The sequence below is a fragment of the Miniopterus schreibersii genome (genome assembly GCF_964146895.1).
Source record: "Miniopterus schreibersii genome assembly, chromosome: 3".
Classification (NCBI taxonomy): domain Eukaryota; kingdom Metazoa; phylum Chordata; class Mammalia; order Chiroptera; family Miniopteridae; genus Miniopterus; species Miniopterus schreibersii.
In genome coordinates this window covers 61,995,407-62,013,905 of record NC_138103.1, presented here as the reverse complement: position 1 = coordinate 62,013,905, position 18,499 = coordinate 61,995,407, and the positions used below count along the sequence as shown (strand labels likewise).

Genomic DNA, 18,499 nt, shown 5'->3' with positions numbered 1-18,499 from the left:
GGACATAACACATATGTTTTTAATACTTGGTACTTTTAAGTAGCTGGGAACTTTGCTAGGTGCTGGGTCTACAATGGTGAAGAAAACAGATGTAGCCTCTGCCTTCATGGAGCTTTAAATTTAGTGGAGGAGGTGCTCGTTAATGAATATCATTACAAAGAAACTGTGAAACATGCTGTGGAAGCGAAGTATAGGAGGTTATAAGGACTTATAGTAGGGGGATCGGAACTAGTCTGAGGAGTTAGGGACACTGTTCTTGAAAGAGTGATATTTAATCTGTGATCTGGGGGGCGCAGGGGAATAAGCAGGAGACGGAAGGAAGAGGGTGGAGAACATTTCAGGGGGAGGGAACAGGGGCTCTGAGACTTTTAGGAGAGAAGAGGGAGCCTGAAGCCCTCGGGACTGAACTAAGAATGCCAGTGTAGCTGGGGCTGACCGGGAGAGGAGAAAGGAGGTGAGCGCAGCAGCAGGCTTTGCTCTTTCAGGGCCTCACAGGCCATGGTGGGAATGTGGCGTCATCCTCAGTAGAACCATGAAAGGGCTGCTCGCCTTCACCCTCATGAAGGTTCGCTTGGGAGACTTGCGCTGGAATACCTGGTAAATAAAAAATATGGCACCAGCCACTGCAAGCCTAGAACTCTAGATTACTTTTCAGATATTATAGAGATCCTTCTTACTGGAAAAGGGTCTGAGTAATTTTGAATTCCATGTGGCATTATACCATACAAATGCATCCAATGTGACACAATTGCAGATTTAAACACTGACATGATATTTAATGTTAAAGAATTATTAATGTTTTCTAGATATAATTGGGCTGCTACATTAGAAAGTTCTTCTCTTTCAGAAACATATACCTACATGATATGATTTATGATATTTTCTTCAAAATAATACCAAGGAGAGGAAGGGGGTGAACTTATAGGTGAAACAAGATTGGTTATGACTTGATAATTACTAAAGCTGGATGCTGGGGACCAGTACTTGGGGATGTGTGTCATATTTTTCTGTTTATATTTGGTTGTGTTTGCAGTATTTCATGATAATATGCGTATATCTTATAACTCAGCAATTTTACTTCTGGGAATATATTTCTTTTTTTAAAAATATATCTTTATTGATTTCACAGAGAAGAAGAGAGAGGGAAAGAGAGATAGGAACATCAATGTTGGGAGAGTCATCATTGAACAGCGGCCTCCTGCATGCCCCGATTGGGGATAGAGCCCGCAACCCGGGCATGTGCCCTGACTGGGAATCGAACTGAGATCTCCTGGATTATAGGTCGATGCTCAACTGTTGAGCCATGCAGGTTGGACTAAAATCTAAAGTGTAGATATTTGTTCAGCATCTTTTAATTCCTATTTTTTTGTTTCGGGTCTCTAACACCTTCAAATAAAGAAGTGGTTATAAAGAGTGGTAAGACATAGCATTGCTCCTATGATTCCTTGGGGGGTTGAGGAAGAGTTTCATCTGTGGTGACCTTCCCTGAACACTGGTGCTTGCATCAGGAGTCTCTCATGTCACAATCTCTTAAACTTGTGTGTTCTAAATTTTGAACTAAAAGTGCTTAGCATATTATTGTCATTGAATTTCATGAATCAACCAATGACATTTAGCCTTTGCACTCCTTTCATTTATTTGACAGATCAACAGAATAATGGAATTAAGAAACCTATCCAGAATTTCACAATACCAATCACACAGGTATGGCTATGTTAGGAAACTAGATTATATCTTTAAAAATTCTAAACATTTCAATCAAGTCAGAGCCACTGTGAAAATCTAAATAATTCTATTAATAAATAAAATTCTTGCTGGAACTTTGGCTGGGGGAAATGTATTATGTTATCTTATAGTTGAGAAAAACTAAAGTTTCACTTCTCTTATATTTTTATTACAATATTTAGTTTTACTTTTGTTGCTTTCTAGACAGGATTACTATAAAACCCTTTTTTAGTTACAGGAAGCTTGGATTGCTGCTGCCTGTTAAATTTCTCTTTTATTTGAACTTACACTGGAATAATTAGTATGGAATAGTTATCTAGATAAGTGGATCTTCTTTCAGATATACAGTATCCCTGTCTTTGTGACCTCCAGAGTCAGGTACTAAAGTGCTTTGTCTTAGGCTTCCTGGAAATCAGCAAAGCTTTCCTAAGAATTAGAATGATGGTAGAATACTAGTTTGTCTGTTTATCTATATTAAGTGATCTGGAGCTGGCACTGTCCAAGACAGTAGCCACTAGCCACGTATAGCATTTAAATTCAAATTCAAATGAAATAATGCTAAGTAAAATTAAAAGTGAAGCTCCTTAGTTACACTGGCCACATTTCCAGTATTGAAGACTGCTCTGTTAGATGTAATGGTCTGGACAATTATGCTTGATTTCTAAAAAGCTCTTGTTTCCTTTAACATATTAATTTCTTTATTTAAAGTCCTACATTATTTGGGTTCTTACAGTTTTATTTTCTGATGATATTACTGCTATTAGTATTGTGGCATGGTGAATTTTAAAAAAAATTAATAGACTTTTAAAAAAGTAGTTTTAGGATTACAGGAAAAATTGAACAAAAATACAGAAGGTTCCCATATACCCCTTCAATTCCTCTTCACTCCAATTTTACCTATATTTAACATCTTTCACTAGTGTGGTACACTTGTCAAAATTGATGAGGCAATATTGATAAATTATTATTCATTGAAGTCCATAGTTTACATTAAGATTCACTCTTTGTGTTGTATATTCTATGCATTTTAACAAATATATAATGATATCTATTCATCATTACAACATTATACAGATAGTTTCAAGGCCCTAAAAATCTGCATCCTTGCTTTCTGCCCCAGTACAGTGACTTTTTAAAGTCTATATTGATAATGTCATTTTAGGCTTGTTATGATCTGGTCCATTCATCTCCTTTGCCCCACAATAGTATGGACTCTGGAGCTAGAGGTCAGAGTTTCAGTAGGTTGTGAATTAGCCTTTTTGCTTCCAGAAAGCATTTTGTACTGTGGAAATAAATTTACCTCTTATTTTGTTTATTTGATTAATTAGGCCCTGAACCAAAATCTGAGCAGACAAGGGCATTTAGAAAAAGAACCTTGGAATACCTTCAGCCATGATAGCCCGGTTAATGTCTCCATGGATGGAATTCCCTGCATTCTCTTTTGGGCCAAAAGAATAACAATTAAGTTTAAGAACCAGACCTGGCTGGATCTTACAGAGGAAGCTTTTGGCCAGAAGGCAACAGTGGATGCTAACAACTCAAATTGCAGTGAAGAAAGTGCCAAGTAAGTTGACCATTTCACTAGATGAAGCCCTTAGGGTGATTGTCACCTATTAACTGGGTGGTCCAGTTTTCTGTCATTTCAGAAAAAAGAAGTAGGTTCCTTTGTACATGACCTGACACACATCTGTGAGGAAATGTTTAATCTCTGCAATGGAAGACCAAGTCCAAAATTAATTTAAAAAAATTTGTTCTTTTTTTTTCTTCTCAGCAATTTTCTTCTGAACCCTTTAGCTGATTGTTACAATACCTTGTGGGAAATCAGAGCTCTGAAAAATGAAGGTTCTCAAGCTCATTCTGAAAAAGAGAAAAGGATTCCAGGAGTGGTATCCACTCCAAATGTGAAGTGTCAGAACTACTTTGGTCTCATCAGGGAGGAAATTTCAAATCACAGAGCAGAGTCACGTATTCTAGTGGGTGAAATGGAGAAGGCTGACTCTGGTTAGTGCAGATACTTGATTCTAGGGAGTGTCCTGAAGTTGTGGAACATTGTCTGTTTGAAGATATACTAGGGTACCTTTGAATGGCCAAATGTCAGAGAATTCTTAGGACATTTCAAAATGATTAGAATAATTACGTTTGATTTGAGATAAGCAGATTAAACACATACCCCTTTCGAAGAGGAAATCAATTGCCAATGCCTTTCTCTGCTTTTCAGTCACCCAAGCAAAATTTTTTGCTTGTATTTGTTTTGGTCCAGGGGGCGGAAGTCTGGCATGTCCCTCTTATTTCCTATAAACCTCCTTGCTTTCAGTATTTACTGGTATAATGGAGGCTTTTGGAAGATCCTTTTCTGGCCTAGTTTAGATGGGCAGAATGCTTGTGTAAACCATAACATTGTGTGTGTGTGTGTGTGTGTGTGTGTGTGTGTGCGCTTTTTATATTTATATACTTTGGCTGCAAACACTTTTTTATTCCTGAACTACTCATTCAAAAATTCTTGATGTTGGATAAAATGGCTTATTTTAATATAAACTTACAAGTTATATTACAAGTCTTAGGAAGTATCTTGTTGTTCAGAATAACTCTCTTATTAGGGAACTAGGGAATTCTAAGCCTAAGCATCCGGAGTCCTCCCAGATCTGTTTATTCTGTGACAGCCTGACTACTGGAGACTCCAGCACTGCTGAGAGTTTAGCACTTTTTCCTCAGGGGCTAATCAGTTCCCTACAGTGCTCTTTATTTGCAGTTGGCTGCTTGGAGAGAGGCTCATTGCCTGGGGATCATCTTGCCTGTCCATGGCTGACTAACCCTTCTTGATTCCATTTATCCTGACCTGAGGATATCTGTGGGGAAGAGCCGGGCACCACAGCTTTTTGCTTTAGAAACTGTAATATCACTGGGATCCCACAGACGGAAAACTTAGCTTCTAAGCCCAGTTCTGCAAGTGAGCTCTGTGACTTCACAAACTGGAGTCATTGTATGATCATTGTCTGTGAGATGGAGATGATGGCATTTATTAATTGTAACTAACATCCGCTGAGCACTTACTATGGGCTAGGTATCGGGCAAGGACTTCACAGGGTGATGTTTGATATTCCTCACAATACTATTGTGAATAAGTCCCCAACTCACAGGTACTATTATTTCACATGTTCCATGTGAGAAAATCAAGGTGCTTAAAGGATAGAAAACTTGCTAAGATTATACAGCTTATATGGTCATAGTGCTGGGGTCTAAAACACCTTTAACAATGACGTTTTACCTCCTCTCTCTCGGCCCTACCTCATAGGTTGTGAAAATCAAATAAGGAAATGTATGCATGAGAACTTTGAACACTTGTCAAGTGCTATGTTAGAAGACATTCCTAACATGCTGATAACTAGAGTAAATAGTGTCTAGTTGCCTGGTTGAAAGGCCTAGAGAAGTTTTGGTTTTCACAATGCACACATTAATGATTGGGCGGGGGGAACCTGGCTTTTTTCTTCTTGGTCATTGCCCTAGAATTGTACTCAGGACAGTTACTTAGTGTGCAGCATCTACTTCCTGGAGCCCTGCTCAGGCGAGTGTGCAGGCATTCTGGAGAGCCCACCCAAGGGGATGAGAGGGAGGCTCCCCAGGATGTAAGGTAGTCAAGGACTAGCTGCTGAGACTTTGTACTTGGTTCCTAAGAATGGCACAGGCAAGTGAGATGCCTTTGCTGTGCTGGTTAGAATCTCATGTTCTCAAGAACCAGAAAGGGAGTTGCTAAAAGAAGAAGCCTAAGCAAAGACATAATCATGTAAGGTCAAAAGCACAGATTAAAAAAAGATGACCATGTTTTAGCGCTTGGAATCACAATGTTCAGGGAAAGGCAAATTGTTGGCAGATAGATTTCCTGTGGAAGTCTCGTTAAATAGTCAAAGCCCTACAAATAGAGCACAATCCCAGCATCTGTCAGTATTTTGAATTTAGGCAATTATAGTCTGAAGAATTCAGAATCCATTCTATACATGGGAGGGTAGGGAGTTTGGAAGAGTTACTGAGTGACTCGCTAGGCTGTATTTCTTCTTCGTGTTTACAGTTTATGGTGTAGTGCCTGGCACTTAAAGGATGCTCACTGAATGGTTGTTGAATTTGCTTTGTTGAAATCAGACCTCACGTTCTTTACTCTGCAGCGGAGCATGTTAGCAACTTTCACTGAAACCAGGACTGCTGGAGAAAGCTCTGGTGTGTCCGAAGTGTGGAGGCCGTTGAGCTGCTCCATCAGGAGAGGGGTCAGAGATCACGGTGGTTTCAGCATGGCTTTGCTTTAAGGGTTAGTTTGTTAGCTGTAGAGCTAGTTTATGTGTAAGTAAGCTATTCTCATTCCTTGGAAGAACTAGAGAAATTTCTGTTATAATAAGTGACCAGTCAGTTTATAAAGTACTATTCAAGAAATGCATTTTAGTTCTTTAAAATATTTTTAGTAATTTGTAACAGACTATCAAAATATTGCTGAAAACTTGCTTTACTGAGTGAGTTAGCTTGTAAAGTATTTGTAAATGAGTCTATCTAATGTGGCTAAGCTTAGAAAATAAAAATATTTCTGTTAGTAATTTAACTTATAAAGTTTATTTTTAAATACTCCTCCCTTTTTTTCTTTTTTCCATAAATAGTATTAAAATAACTTCAGCTCAATCACTGACATTTCTATTTCTTGATAAGTAGAAGCACATTAATGAGATTATATATGTAAGGTGTTTTTAAAGCCTCTAATTAGACATTTTATTGCTTTATTGGGGCTTTATAATGTATATTGAGATAACTTCTATACATTATAATGTCACATAGCATTGTCATCCTTTGTGCATTTAAAATTTTTTATATTTTTTTACTTTCAATTTATTTAGCTTTTTATCATTCCTATTTTCAACCTATTGAAATGTCAATGAAATACACTAAACAGTACTTATAAAGAGTGTACGATTTAGCAGTTTTGACATATGTGTATACCTATGAAACCATCACCACAGTCAAGGTAGCAAACATTTCCATCACCCTTAAAAGTTTTCTTGTGCTCCTCTGTAAGCCCTCACTCCTGCCATTCCCACCTCCCCAGGGAACCACTGATCTGTTTTCTGCCATTACAGATTAGTTTCGCTTTCTAGATTTGATATAAATATAACTGTATAGTGTACATCTTTTCCCTCTAGCATGGTGATGTTGATAGCCTCTGCTGTTGCACGTATGAAGGGTATGCGCCTTTCTGTTGCTGAGTGGTAAGTGCACGATTGTTTACAGACACCACAACTTTTTTATCCATCTACCTCTGATGGAAATTAGTTTTCCCTGCAGTTTTTAGATTACTTTCCAAATAAAGTTGCTGTAAACAGTCATGTACGTCTTTGTAGGAACACATATTTTCATTTCTCTTAGGTAACTTCCTAGGAGTGAATGGCTGGAGCACATAGTAGGTATATGTTTAGTTTTTTAAGAAACTGCCACACTGTTTTTTAAAGTGGTTGAAATGTAAATGAAATACACTAAAGGCACTTATAAAGACGTACAGTTAGGTCAGTTCTGATGTATGTGTGTGCATTTACTTCCCCTGTCATCGTGCGGGAGTTCCAGCTGCGTCACACCTTCACCGGCACCTGCTATGGTCAGTGTGGACTGCAGAGAAAATATTTTTGTTTCTGCGTGGTTAGTAATTTCTGGACACCTTTTACTGAGACTTGGGTTAAAAGATAAGCCTCGGGGTTAGTATGAGATTTTCCTCCTTAGAGGAATGTGTTTAGTGTCAAGTAATAATGAGCTCAGGACGGTGGAGACTCCAGGGCATCTTTTCATGTACTTATTGGTCATTTGTATATCTTCCTTTGTGAAGTGCCTGTCTTTTGACCATTTTTAAGTTAGGTTTTGTTAACGTAACAAATGTTCAAACCTGTAGAGAATTTTGATAAGAGTTTATTTGAGCCAAACTGACGACGTATGCTGGGTAACAAATCTCAAATGGTCTGGAGAAGGACAGTTTTGAGGCTTCTTTTATGTATTTGAAATTAGGAGGGAAATAAGAAAGGTTCCATGGAGGTGAGGGAAATCAAAGTGGGGATTGGATGACAGGATATTTAATAAGACTGTGTGCTCTCTTGAGGGTGGTTACACTTATTTCAAAGGTGTGTTAATTTAGATGCACAGAAACAATGGACAGGGCTTGCTTAAGGCAAAGATAAACCTTTTACTAACAAGTCATATGCCCGGGGTGTGACTGCCCACCATGATGTGCCCATTTAGGAATTTATGATCAGGTTACCCTGTAAGGTTACTCTCCATAGAACCCCTGTTTTTCGTGCACAAGTTGTCTTCATATTATTGAGTTGTTACTACTATTTATTGTATTCCGGATACAAATTCTTTATGTGTATGTGGTATGAATGTTTTTTCCCATTCTCTGGCTTGCCTTTTGTGTTTTCTTAATGGTGTCTTTTGAAGAGCAAAGTTTTTGAATTTAATAAAGTACAATTTATCGATTTTTTATGGTTCAGACTTTTGTGTTTTTTCAAGAAACCGTTGCCTACCCAAGATTGCAAAAATGTTCTGTTTCTTCTGTAAGTTTTTTAGTTTTAGTTGTTATATTTAGGTCTATGATTCATTTTGAGGTGATTTTTGAGTATATTGTGAAGCAAGGGGTATTTCTATTTTGATGGACTGTGCTGTTTCTGTTCTCTTAGGTTGTCTCTGAAATTTGATGATGCTGAAAATTCCAAAGGTCATGCTATAAGGTAGGTACGGACACCACTCTGGAGTTCCATAGGGTCAGCACTTCAGATTAACTCCGTATAATTTATTCATTCAGCATGTAAGTACCAAAGGCCTGCTCTGTGCTAAGCAGTGACATGTGAAATATCACAGCTACCTAATTACACGGAGAAGCCAGTGGTGTTGTGTGATGGGATCTTATAGTAATGCTTTCTTTAGCTTTTACTAAGGCAGCTGTAGTTTCCTCAGTTTGGGACCTAGAGGACACATGAGCATGTGAATGTGAGAATGTGAGACCCTTTTCATTTGAGCAAAGAATAAAATATATTTAAAGCTCCAAGGCCTGAGGATCCGGTTTGAAGTTATTTTCTATATGACTCCTTACTATGAATCACACATCATTTAATGATAATGAAAAAGTGTCCGTTAGCTGAATCCCCCAGCAGACAGTTGACACAGGCCTACATTTTTCTGTGTTGATGTATGGAAGGGTGCATCTGCCAAAAGTGATTTATCCAAGCAGTTGAGGACTGCCCTGAGGAAGGGGAGAGGGCAGCAGTTTTAAGGCATTACATTTTTTTCTTATAAAAGTATAATGTTTCCCTTCCTATAAGACCAGCTTTTTAGTGGAGGTAGCAGCTGTGTCTAACATTACTTGCAAAACCAGCAGAATGTGTTAGGGGCAGTCTTCCCTAAGCTGTGCTCTATGAACTACTGCTCTGTAAAGAAATGAGATTCCCCAGAAGAGGCATTATGTGGTCAAACGTGTTTGAGAAAGACCATACACCATGTGCTCCTCTTGGAGATTCACAGTGTAAATTTGTATATTAAGGTTTCTGTGAAGACAAACTCCTTAGGAAGAATGTTGTACTTGGCAGCTTTGATTAACCTAATGTTTACCACGTTTAACCTTGGAAAGCTCTCCTCAGACACTGGCCTGCGTATAATGAACACCGATGTTGCACTGCCCATAACTGAGAAAATCCACGCCATCACCTTTCCAAGAAACTTTATAAGAAAAACAGAATCTCACGTGACCAAACACATAAACATATCTGTTTGATATAGAAATGAATATTTTTTATTCAAATCACACTTTTCTCCCAAAAGGAAAATAGCTTCATGATTATTTTTTTCTGATGATAAAGATATATGGCAGACATTGTCAGTACCCCATCTATGTTCCCTTGGGCATTTCCATTTGAGAGCATTATAGTCCATCAGTTCAACTTTCAGTTGCCAGTCTGTCTTTGTCTGAAAGTTTTCTCTGTCCAGTCAGACTTACTGCCTCTCATCCCCCCCAGAAGCCCTCAACCAGTGACTGACAGGTGTGGAAATATCCCAGTCCCTCACCCTCTGGTGATAACTCAGGGGCATGCATTCTACTGTGGCTCCCAGGATTCCCCATGGGCAGTAAGGCCCAGCTGACCACAGTGGAAACTCACTTAATATAGTGTGTGCTTTTGGCTGCCTTCCATTCTTTTGTTATTTCTCTTTTCTCCATTCTACATATTTTGAATGACTAAATTGCCAAATTAATTTGGGATCACCTTCCAAAAATACTTCTTGCATTTATATTTTCTTAGGGCCTGCTTCTGTAGGAGCCCAAGCTAAGACACGGTAATATATGTCCATTGATAACAGAAAACTCAAAATATTGAGCTATAGAAAGGAGAAGATGGAAATCACCCATAATTCAACCACAATTTGTAACCACCATTAACATTTTGATCTCTGTCTTTCCAGAATATTTTTCTATGTAGTCACATAATTTTTTTTTTTTTAGTGAGAAAAATGATCATGGCATATGTACATTATAATGTGTTTATGACTGGAGAATATTCAATTCTAAAATGGCTAAGAATTAGGGCTCTGGTCTTTTTAAAAAATCTGTCTTTTTATAAAAAATATATATTGATTTCAGAGCTCTCTCTGAAAGGGAGAGGGAGAGAGATGGAAACATCAATGATGAGATGCTTGATGAGATGAGGTGAATCATTGATCGACTGCCTCCTGTACTCCGCCTACTGAGGATTGAGCCCACAACCCCTGACATGTGCCCTGACCAGGAATTGAACCGCTGAGCCACTCTGGCCAGGCAGGGCTCTGGTGTTCAGATTGGGTTCAAAGCCCAGCTCCAATACTTACTCTCTGAGTGAACTTGCACAAGTTATATATTTAACCCCTCTGTGTCTTAGATTCCTCATCTGTGAAATGAGGTAATAATATTATCTATCTTTAGTATTGTAGTGAAGATTAAATAAAATGTACATAAACATAGAAGATTGCTCAACACATAGTAAGAACCATTACTATTATTTATGACCATTATTTCTTTAGCTAATTCTGTACTGATGTCGACTGAAGTTTTTCTCAATATTTTTTGCAATAATCAAGTGTTGATTCCAAAACAGAAAAAAGCCAGGCTTTTTGTGTTTCTCCTTTTGTAGGAATTAAGTATTGCTCACTTTTGGGGGCTGCCCTGTCTCTTGCTTTCATTCCCAGCCAGCAGGAAGCTGTTGTTCAGAACTAAAGTGAGACTCTCTCTGAGCCAGTTCTACTATCTGACAAAAGAGGGCGCGATTGTACTGTTGTTAGGTGATGTCCTATGTCAGCAAATGTAAAAGTGCTTTGGGGGTAATACTGTTTTATAATCATTTTCAGATTCACCTTTACCAATTACAACGAGTTTTCCATGCAGAACTGGTTTAGTTTGCACCGGGTTGAGATTATTTTTAATAATTCAATCCAAGCCACTTTTAATGCAGCCGGCATATGTGCTCCATCAAGTTATTCCTGCCACTGCCAGCGCGTCAGCAGCCCACAGCAGTGTGATGCCCTCTTGTTGCCCAGCGACATGGAGGATGTGTCAGGCCTGTGGGAGGTCACTTTTGTGGATCTCCAGGTAATAAACTAAAACATGTGCTCATGTGTATTTGGTGCCAAAGAAGCTCAGTGTTTGTTTGAAAACACCTGAAACAGAAACATGGGTGGTTAGGGGAAAGAGGAGCGGATGCCTTTAAAGTAGTATCTCTTGTCTTTATACTCTAAGGTATGAAACGGGGTAGGCCAAAGCGTTTCCTCTCCCGCGCACCCCACCCCTCTGGATTTTACATCCAGGTTTACCGCCGCTAGCAGACTGTCAGGGAGGAACGCGGACAGTCTGAGCAGCCACTGCCGCTTCCTGGAGTGAGAGGCCTTCTAGGGAGAGGAACTATCGGGCAGTTATTTTATTTCCTTCGGGGAGTGGAGCAGTGATCCTATCAGGGCAGATAAGACGTGCATCTGTAGCGTGAGTGACAGCTTTGGCAGTTAGCGTAGGAATGGAGCTGTCAGCCAGGGAGTCAAAAATATCTCAAAGATCCTCTTGAAAGTATTTGGGGAAAGGCATGGGGGCATAAGAGGTTCCTTTTCACCGCCAGAATCTCAGGCTTCGAGACATCTGTCAAGTTCTTCTGTCCTGTTCACCTGTGAAACAAGCTTTAACTCGTTCTTGCAACTCACTGAAATAGCAGGAAGGCTTGTCCCTTTTATGGGCATTTTCCAATCTTCCCCATATATAAGTGGAAATTCACATATATATTTAACCCTTGCTCCCAGCTTGGAGAGGTGTGGTGATGAGAGGCAGTTTGGCGTAGGCAAGGCGTTTGCATTTCGGAACCCGACAGCCCTGGTTTCCAATTACTTCTCAGCCAACTGGGCAAGTTACTTCACCGTCTCAGTTTCCAACCTATCTTAATGGATATAAAGAATTCATGGCCTAATATATGCAGCGACACCAGGACTGTGTCAGGCGTGGATTAACAATAACTGCTACTTATGAATCCCCTGTGTGTCAGCCCTGTTGCAGTTGTTTTTCCTATGAGGTGACAGGAGCACTGATGATTACATAATTTTTCAAAGTGATACAACTGGTAAATGGTAGAGGCAGAATTTGAATTCTGACTGTCTGGCTTCAAAGACATTTTAATATCTACATTAAACATATATATTTAATATATTTTTTAAAATATATGATTTTATCTTAATATGTATATGTATGCCCCTTAAAAAGAAGCAGGCAGAAAGGGCGATGAGGTGGTAATAATGAAAATGAGGAGTAACTCACATACAATCTCACCTAATTAGAACAGAGGATGTGACTGATTCATGCCTCAACCTTGTTCCAGAAATGATTTAAGGTGACTTATAGATATACTACAAGAAAAGTAACTTTGCAAAATGGGCAAAGACATGAGACTTAATAAAAACAAAGGAAGAAAAGATCAGTTAGATCTGGTGAGGTTGGTACACAAAACCGCAAGACCATCTGTCCGCCCTGGCTGGAGGTGGCTCAGTAATTTGGCTCTGAAGAAAGAAACACCCAGTTATATGTTCATGAGGTCCAAAAAACTACTGAAAATGTATGTGTGAGCAGTACAGCCATCCCTGGTGTTGTGCAACAGGTGCCAACGTTTGGGCAGCAGCCTTACAGTGAACCCAGTGTTGGATGTTGTTAAAACACAATGTAAGCATATGGAGGAATGCAGGCTCAGTCCAGGGAGAGGTGATGGTGGTGATGGTGGTCGGGGAGTGTGTACAGAAGGCTGCATCCCACAAATGCAGCTTTGCTGATCTGGCTTATTCTAGGAATAAAGCGTAGATGCCTTGGGTAGGCCAGCTGGGGACTGTGGCAAAGTGTAGTCAGCATCACAAGGAGCATATTTTATTCAACTACAGATAATTTTTGCTTTGTGGGAATGCAGCCTGAGTGTTGCTAGGTCTTTGGCTTCCAAGAAATCTGGATTCTTATGGGAAATTTTCAGGATGTTCAGAACTCTGAGCCAAACAAAACTCACCTGTGGGCTAGATACAGAGTATGTGTGATCTCTAGTCTAGAAACTGGATGGACAGCATATCTTTCAGGCATTTCCATAGATACTGTTTGATTCAACCAAGTCTTGTTAAGGATTACATGGCAGTCAGTGTGAGGACGCTCTGTGTGGCTGGAGTTGCAGCACCAAATGGGGCCATCTTTTGTAATTGAGGAGCTTAACTCCTCAGGCACTAATCTGAAGACTGGGCCACTTTACCTCTTAGTAGAGGGGACAGGTCAAGGATCCCAGAAGCCAGGCCAAGACTCCTTCAGAAGCTGTTTTGGATTCGATCTAGAGCACAATCTGGCGAGCAAGGCCCCAAGGTCTGTGGCATGATGAGTGGTTACAGTCATTTTAGTATGGAAAATGCTACTGTGCCCACTTACGTCATAAAAATGAATTCTCAGTAAAGCACTCATGGATAATTCAATTTCCTGATGTACTTCTTTAAAATTAACTAGGTGACTGAGTGAAGCAACACAGTATAGGGTTGTATTCTAAAAGCCAGCTACACGTGGGGCTGCCTTCCACGAAAGATTGCTCCCTCCAGAGTAGTTGATCTGCAGCCTTGTTTCTTTCATTGTGACAGTATTTGGATGTCAGGGCCAGTTGTTGATTTGAGCCTGTCCTGGTTCCAACTAATTAAACCACTTCATTGCACATATGGGAAAGCTTTCCTTTCTATTCTCTGGGTAGGATGCAAGGAGGGGCTGCTATTCAGCCCTTCCAAAAACAGTACCAAGTCTGTAGGGCACAACAGATAAAGGGAGAGGTGATGATGGGAGGGAGAAGACAGAACACGCCAGAAGTTATGGGGTAGTAAACTGGGAAGTGTCTCTGAAGCCAGACTGCCTAGGTTTGAATTATAACCTTATTACACTTAATGCTGTGTGACTCTGGGCAAGTTACTTAACTTTTCTGTGCCTCAGTTTCCTCATCCATAAAATAGGATGGAATAGTAACTTACTCACAGCCTCATACAAGTATTAAATGAGTTAAGGCAGCATCTGATACATAAAAAACCTTCAATAAGTGTTAGCTTTTATTATTTTCTATGTCTTATGTCACTGGGAATCATGTTATCTCCCTTATAAGAGTTTTCCTGTCTAATTTCTGTCAACAGAATCAAAAGCAGAACTAAGACTTAAATTCTTTGTGAAGTTTATACTAAAACATAAAACTTTTAGTCTGTTTGAATTTTAGAGACACTGCAGCAGTTATGGTTTTAAATGAATGAGAACATTCCTAAGAATCTGACTGAAAGAAGTTTTCCTGTAGATCCTTAGGATAAAGGTTATATTTTAGAGCCTTGAATTTCATGAGCCTCTTAATTGTGACAATCATACATCCTAGAGGAGTTCCTGGGTCAGTCTTGATTTAAAATTAAGTTTCACTTTCCCATAAGCACACCCACATTTGTTAGATCACATGTTTAAATTATTTAGCAAATTTGGGCACAGTATCTAAATTTGTCTCATTAGGGTCCAGAACCCCCTGCTCCACTGGGAAGTAGATCTTAGGAGAGACAAGTCACTTTAGCTCCTCTCTTTCTCCTGACAGAGCCAAGGCTTTACCATCAAGGGGGGACAATTTGCCAAGGCCCGAGACTGTACCTCTTCCTTCTCGCCAGCCATTCTGATTGGCCGGGCCCTGCCCCTGATCCTGCTGCTGGTCCTGGCCTACACCCTGCACATGCTCATCTACCTGCGGTGCCTGGCCCGGCACTATGATTTCATCACCTCTCTAGCCCACTTCCCCCAGTTGAAGGCTCGAGATGCAGCAGAAGAGAAGGAGCTGCTGAGCAGCCAGGGAGTTGAATGCTATGAACTGAGAACCCAACAGATCTGCAAAATGAATGTTTAGCAGCCCAGGATCTGCTCCCTCACAAAGTCCACAGCGGGCTCTGGAAGGAGTTGTTCCTATTCTGTGCTGTTTGACTTCTGATGCAAGGTTTTCACCAGATGGCTTGATTAAAAAAAAAGAAAATACATGTAAAGAATATGTTTTGAGGTATCCACTTACCTACTTAGGTAGACTTGGGGCAATGAAAAAGGGATTCTCAGGAATACCACAAAGATAAATATGATGATTCATTGCCCCAAAGCTCCCATGAAAGCAAAAGGACATTTGAAATTAGGGAAATGAGAAAGAAAGGAAACCACACCAGCGCAATGTAAAGAAGGGAAGACACACTTGTTCTTTCTTGCCTGTGCCAGTTTGGATGTGGTAAGTGTAGAAATAATAAATCCAAGGTTATCTGGAAGATCTGAATTTAAAATGCTTTGTAACATAGTTCGCATTTTTCAGAAATTGTGTGTCATAATTTGGTTTTAAAAACTAGTCTTTTTTTCTCTTTCACAGAACTATTTAAGGGACTCCTGTCAGTATGCTAGACCACTTTTTTCAAGGGTTTTCTTGTCACCTGTTTTGCTATTCAGAGGCAGCCAGTTCAATCTGTGAAGTAGGGGTAATCGTCTTGGGAGCATTTTGCCTTCCCACTTGGTTGCGGTGTGATGGTTCGCCTCACTTGTCTGATTTAGACCCCCACTAGCTCCCCTCGGTGCCACATGAAGTTAACAACTGAGCTGAGTAAGAACAATGTGCTTGCTGCGCAAACACAGCTTCAAGGCAAGTCCCCTAAACCCCCTTCTAATGAGAGAGTGTCCCCTAAACTCTTCTTTAATAGAAAATCTGGAGCCACCACTAATCTTTCTCCCATTTGCTTCCACATGGGTCTCCCAATAATCTTTTTCAGTTCTTAGCAGATACTGGAGATCGGCTCTCTCTGAATCTTCACCAAAGCTGCCTTCTGTGTTAAAGAGATCTTAAGTATAAAAAGTACATTGCATTTCCCTAACAAGGTTTCTGCACATGACCTTGGTTCAACTAAGATACACCCACACAAAACAGAATGTAGATAGGAACAATGTGGCATAGGGGTTCATGCACAGAGACATTGGACCTTCTGGGCAGCTGTGTGGATGGGTCTATAATCTAGTCCCATACTAGAAGCCAAGCAGCAAATGATCATGGCTGTGGGATTTCTGATAGAGCAGTCTCATGTGGGACATTTCTTCTGGATGCATTCTTGGCTGTGAATGTAGATCTGGTTCCAGCCCTCTCAGAATTCTGTGAGCTCCTAAAACTATAGTGAATTTCTTTCTGTTTTAATGCCTGTAGTTGATGCTATAGTCTACAACTAAGAGTCTTGATTTATGCCTTATTAGTACCAAAGATGATTGCAGGGAATAGACCTTCAAGAAAATGGGAATCAATGACACATCCGATAAAGGGTAATTTCCAAAATGTATAAGGGACTCATACAACCTAACAAAAGGAAGACAGACAACCCAGTTAAAAAATGGGCAAAGGACCTAAATAAATACTTCTCCAAAGAGGACATACAGATGGCCAAGAGACATATGAAAAAATTCTCAAAGTCACTAATCATCAGAGAGATGCAAATTAAACCACAATGAGGTGTCACCTCATACCTGTCAGAATGGCTCCATCAACAAATCAACAAACTACAGTGCTGGCGAGGATGTGGAGAAAGGGGACCCTAGTACACTGCTGGTGGGAATGTAGACTGGTGCAGCCACTATGGAAAGCAGTATGGAGGTTCCTCAAAAAATTAAAAAATGGAACTGCCATTTGACCCAGTGATCCCACTCCTAGGAATATATCCTAAGGAACCCGAAACACCAATCACCAAGAACTTATGCACCCTTATATTCATAGCAGCGCAGTTTACAATAGCTAAGATCTGGAAACAGCCCAAGTGCCCATTGGTAGATGAGTGGATAAAAAAGCTGTGGCACATTTACACCATGGAATACTATGGTTGAGACCCTGAAGGGTAGACTGGCTCTTTCTATCTAGACTGGAAGGCTTGCAGAAAGGAAATAATAGCTCAAGATTTTAAATTTGCAGCTCAAGGCATGGTGAAAAGTCTGGAGAGTTTCTGTGACTGATCTACAAGGATCTCTTATCTCCTGTCAAGGGACTGGCACAGTTGAAAATCAGACCCAGGTCTGATCCTGCAGACTGGTAAACTATTGCAGGTGGAATTCACAGCCTTGTTTCTGTGACTGATCTACAAGGATCTCTTATCTCCTGTCAAGGGACTTGCACAGTTGAAAATCAGATCCAAGTCTGATCCTGCAGACTGGTAAACTGCATTGCAGGTGGAATTCACAGCCTTGACAGGTTTCTTATATGAACACGAGAGCATTGATTACAAAAGAGAGGACCCTTGAGATAGGAATGGTAACTTTGGGGAGAATTTAGATGACTTTAAGGACGCTGGACCCCCAAGCTGCACTGTTTTTCTTGCTAGCAGAAGTAACATCTGAGAGATGGTGAATCTATTCCTGCCCTGCTTGAAAACTGTAAGGGCCTCACCAGAGAGAGTTACTTGGTAGTGGGTGCCGGTTTTCTTCAATGCCTCTAGGCAAGTAGAGTCACATCCTAGCATATCCTAGCATATCCTAGCATAAAGTCAAATCTGAGAGAGTAAAATTGCAAGGGTTTGCTAATTCATGCAACAGAAGACGGGAGAATCTATGTGGGAATGGATTCTGGAGGGGCTAACTCAGCCACTTTAAAAATAACTCTTCATCTATTGATATTCCCACCTCCCTCCCTCCTCTCTCCCTTTCATCCATTCATCCATCCATCATCCATTCATCTATCTACTCATCCATCCCGTTATATATGTAAGATGAATGTGGTTTTACAATGTTAAAAAATTTAAAAGATGTTTAAAAAGTCTATAAAGAATGAGACAAAAGTAGGTTTTCAGTTGTTTGTATGGAAAATAAAACATTAATTAATAATACAACAAATAAACTGTGTTTTGTGTACTCACAACTGTAAACCTACTTTTGCCCCACCCTGTATATTAAGGTCCTGAATGATGCATACTAACTCTTCAATTTAAAATTATAACAAAAGTTTAGAAACACTAAGAAAAGAAAAATTTTCTTTGCAAAATGCTTGACTATAGAATGCATATTATTACAAGTTTTTGGTTAAGAAGCTAAACTTTATTTCCACCTATACTCATTGATAAAGTGTTTCCCAAAATGTTCATTTTTTTAATCCAGCAATGGCATCCATCATTCTGAGCAAAACTCATCTCTAGCCTTGAGTTTGTCGTCACATTTATGTGAGGCATTAGATTTAGAAGCCTATTC

At 39.8% G+C, this 18,499-nt stretch overlaps 1 protein-coding gene across 1 annotated transcript; it reads left to right on the top strand.

Moving 5' to 3' along the window:
* Nucleotides 1-532: 532 nt before the first annotated feature.
* Nucleotides 533-15,267, top strand: LOC308554918 (uncharacterized protein; the record flags this gene model as incomplete). Its single annotated transcript, XM_081132598.1, has 10 exons — nt 533-565; nt 1,282-1,309; nt 1,646-1,704; nt 3,054-3,289; nt 3,497-3,726; nt 4,787-4,862; nt 6,900-6,965; nt 8,418-8,468; nt 11,110-11,350; nt 14,862-15,267. The coding sequence occupies 10 exons, from the start codon at nt 533-535 to the stop codon at nt 15,162-15,164; spliced, it is 1,323 nt and encodes a 440-aa protein (XP_080988724.1). The 3' UTR covers nt 15,165-15,267.
* Between the last annotated feature and the right edge of the window lie 3,232 nt (nt 15,268-18,499).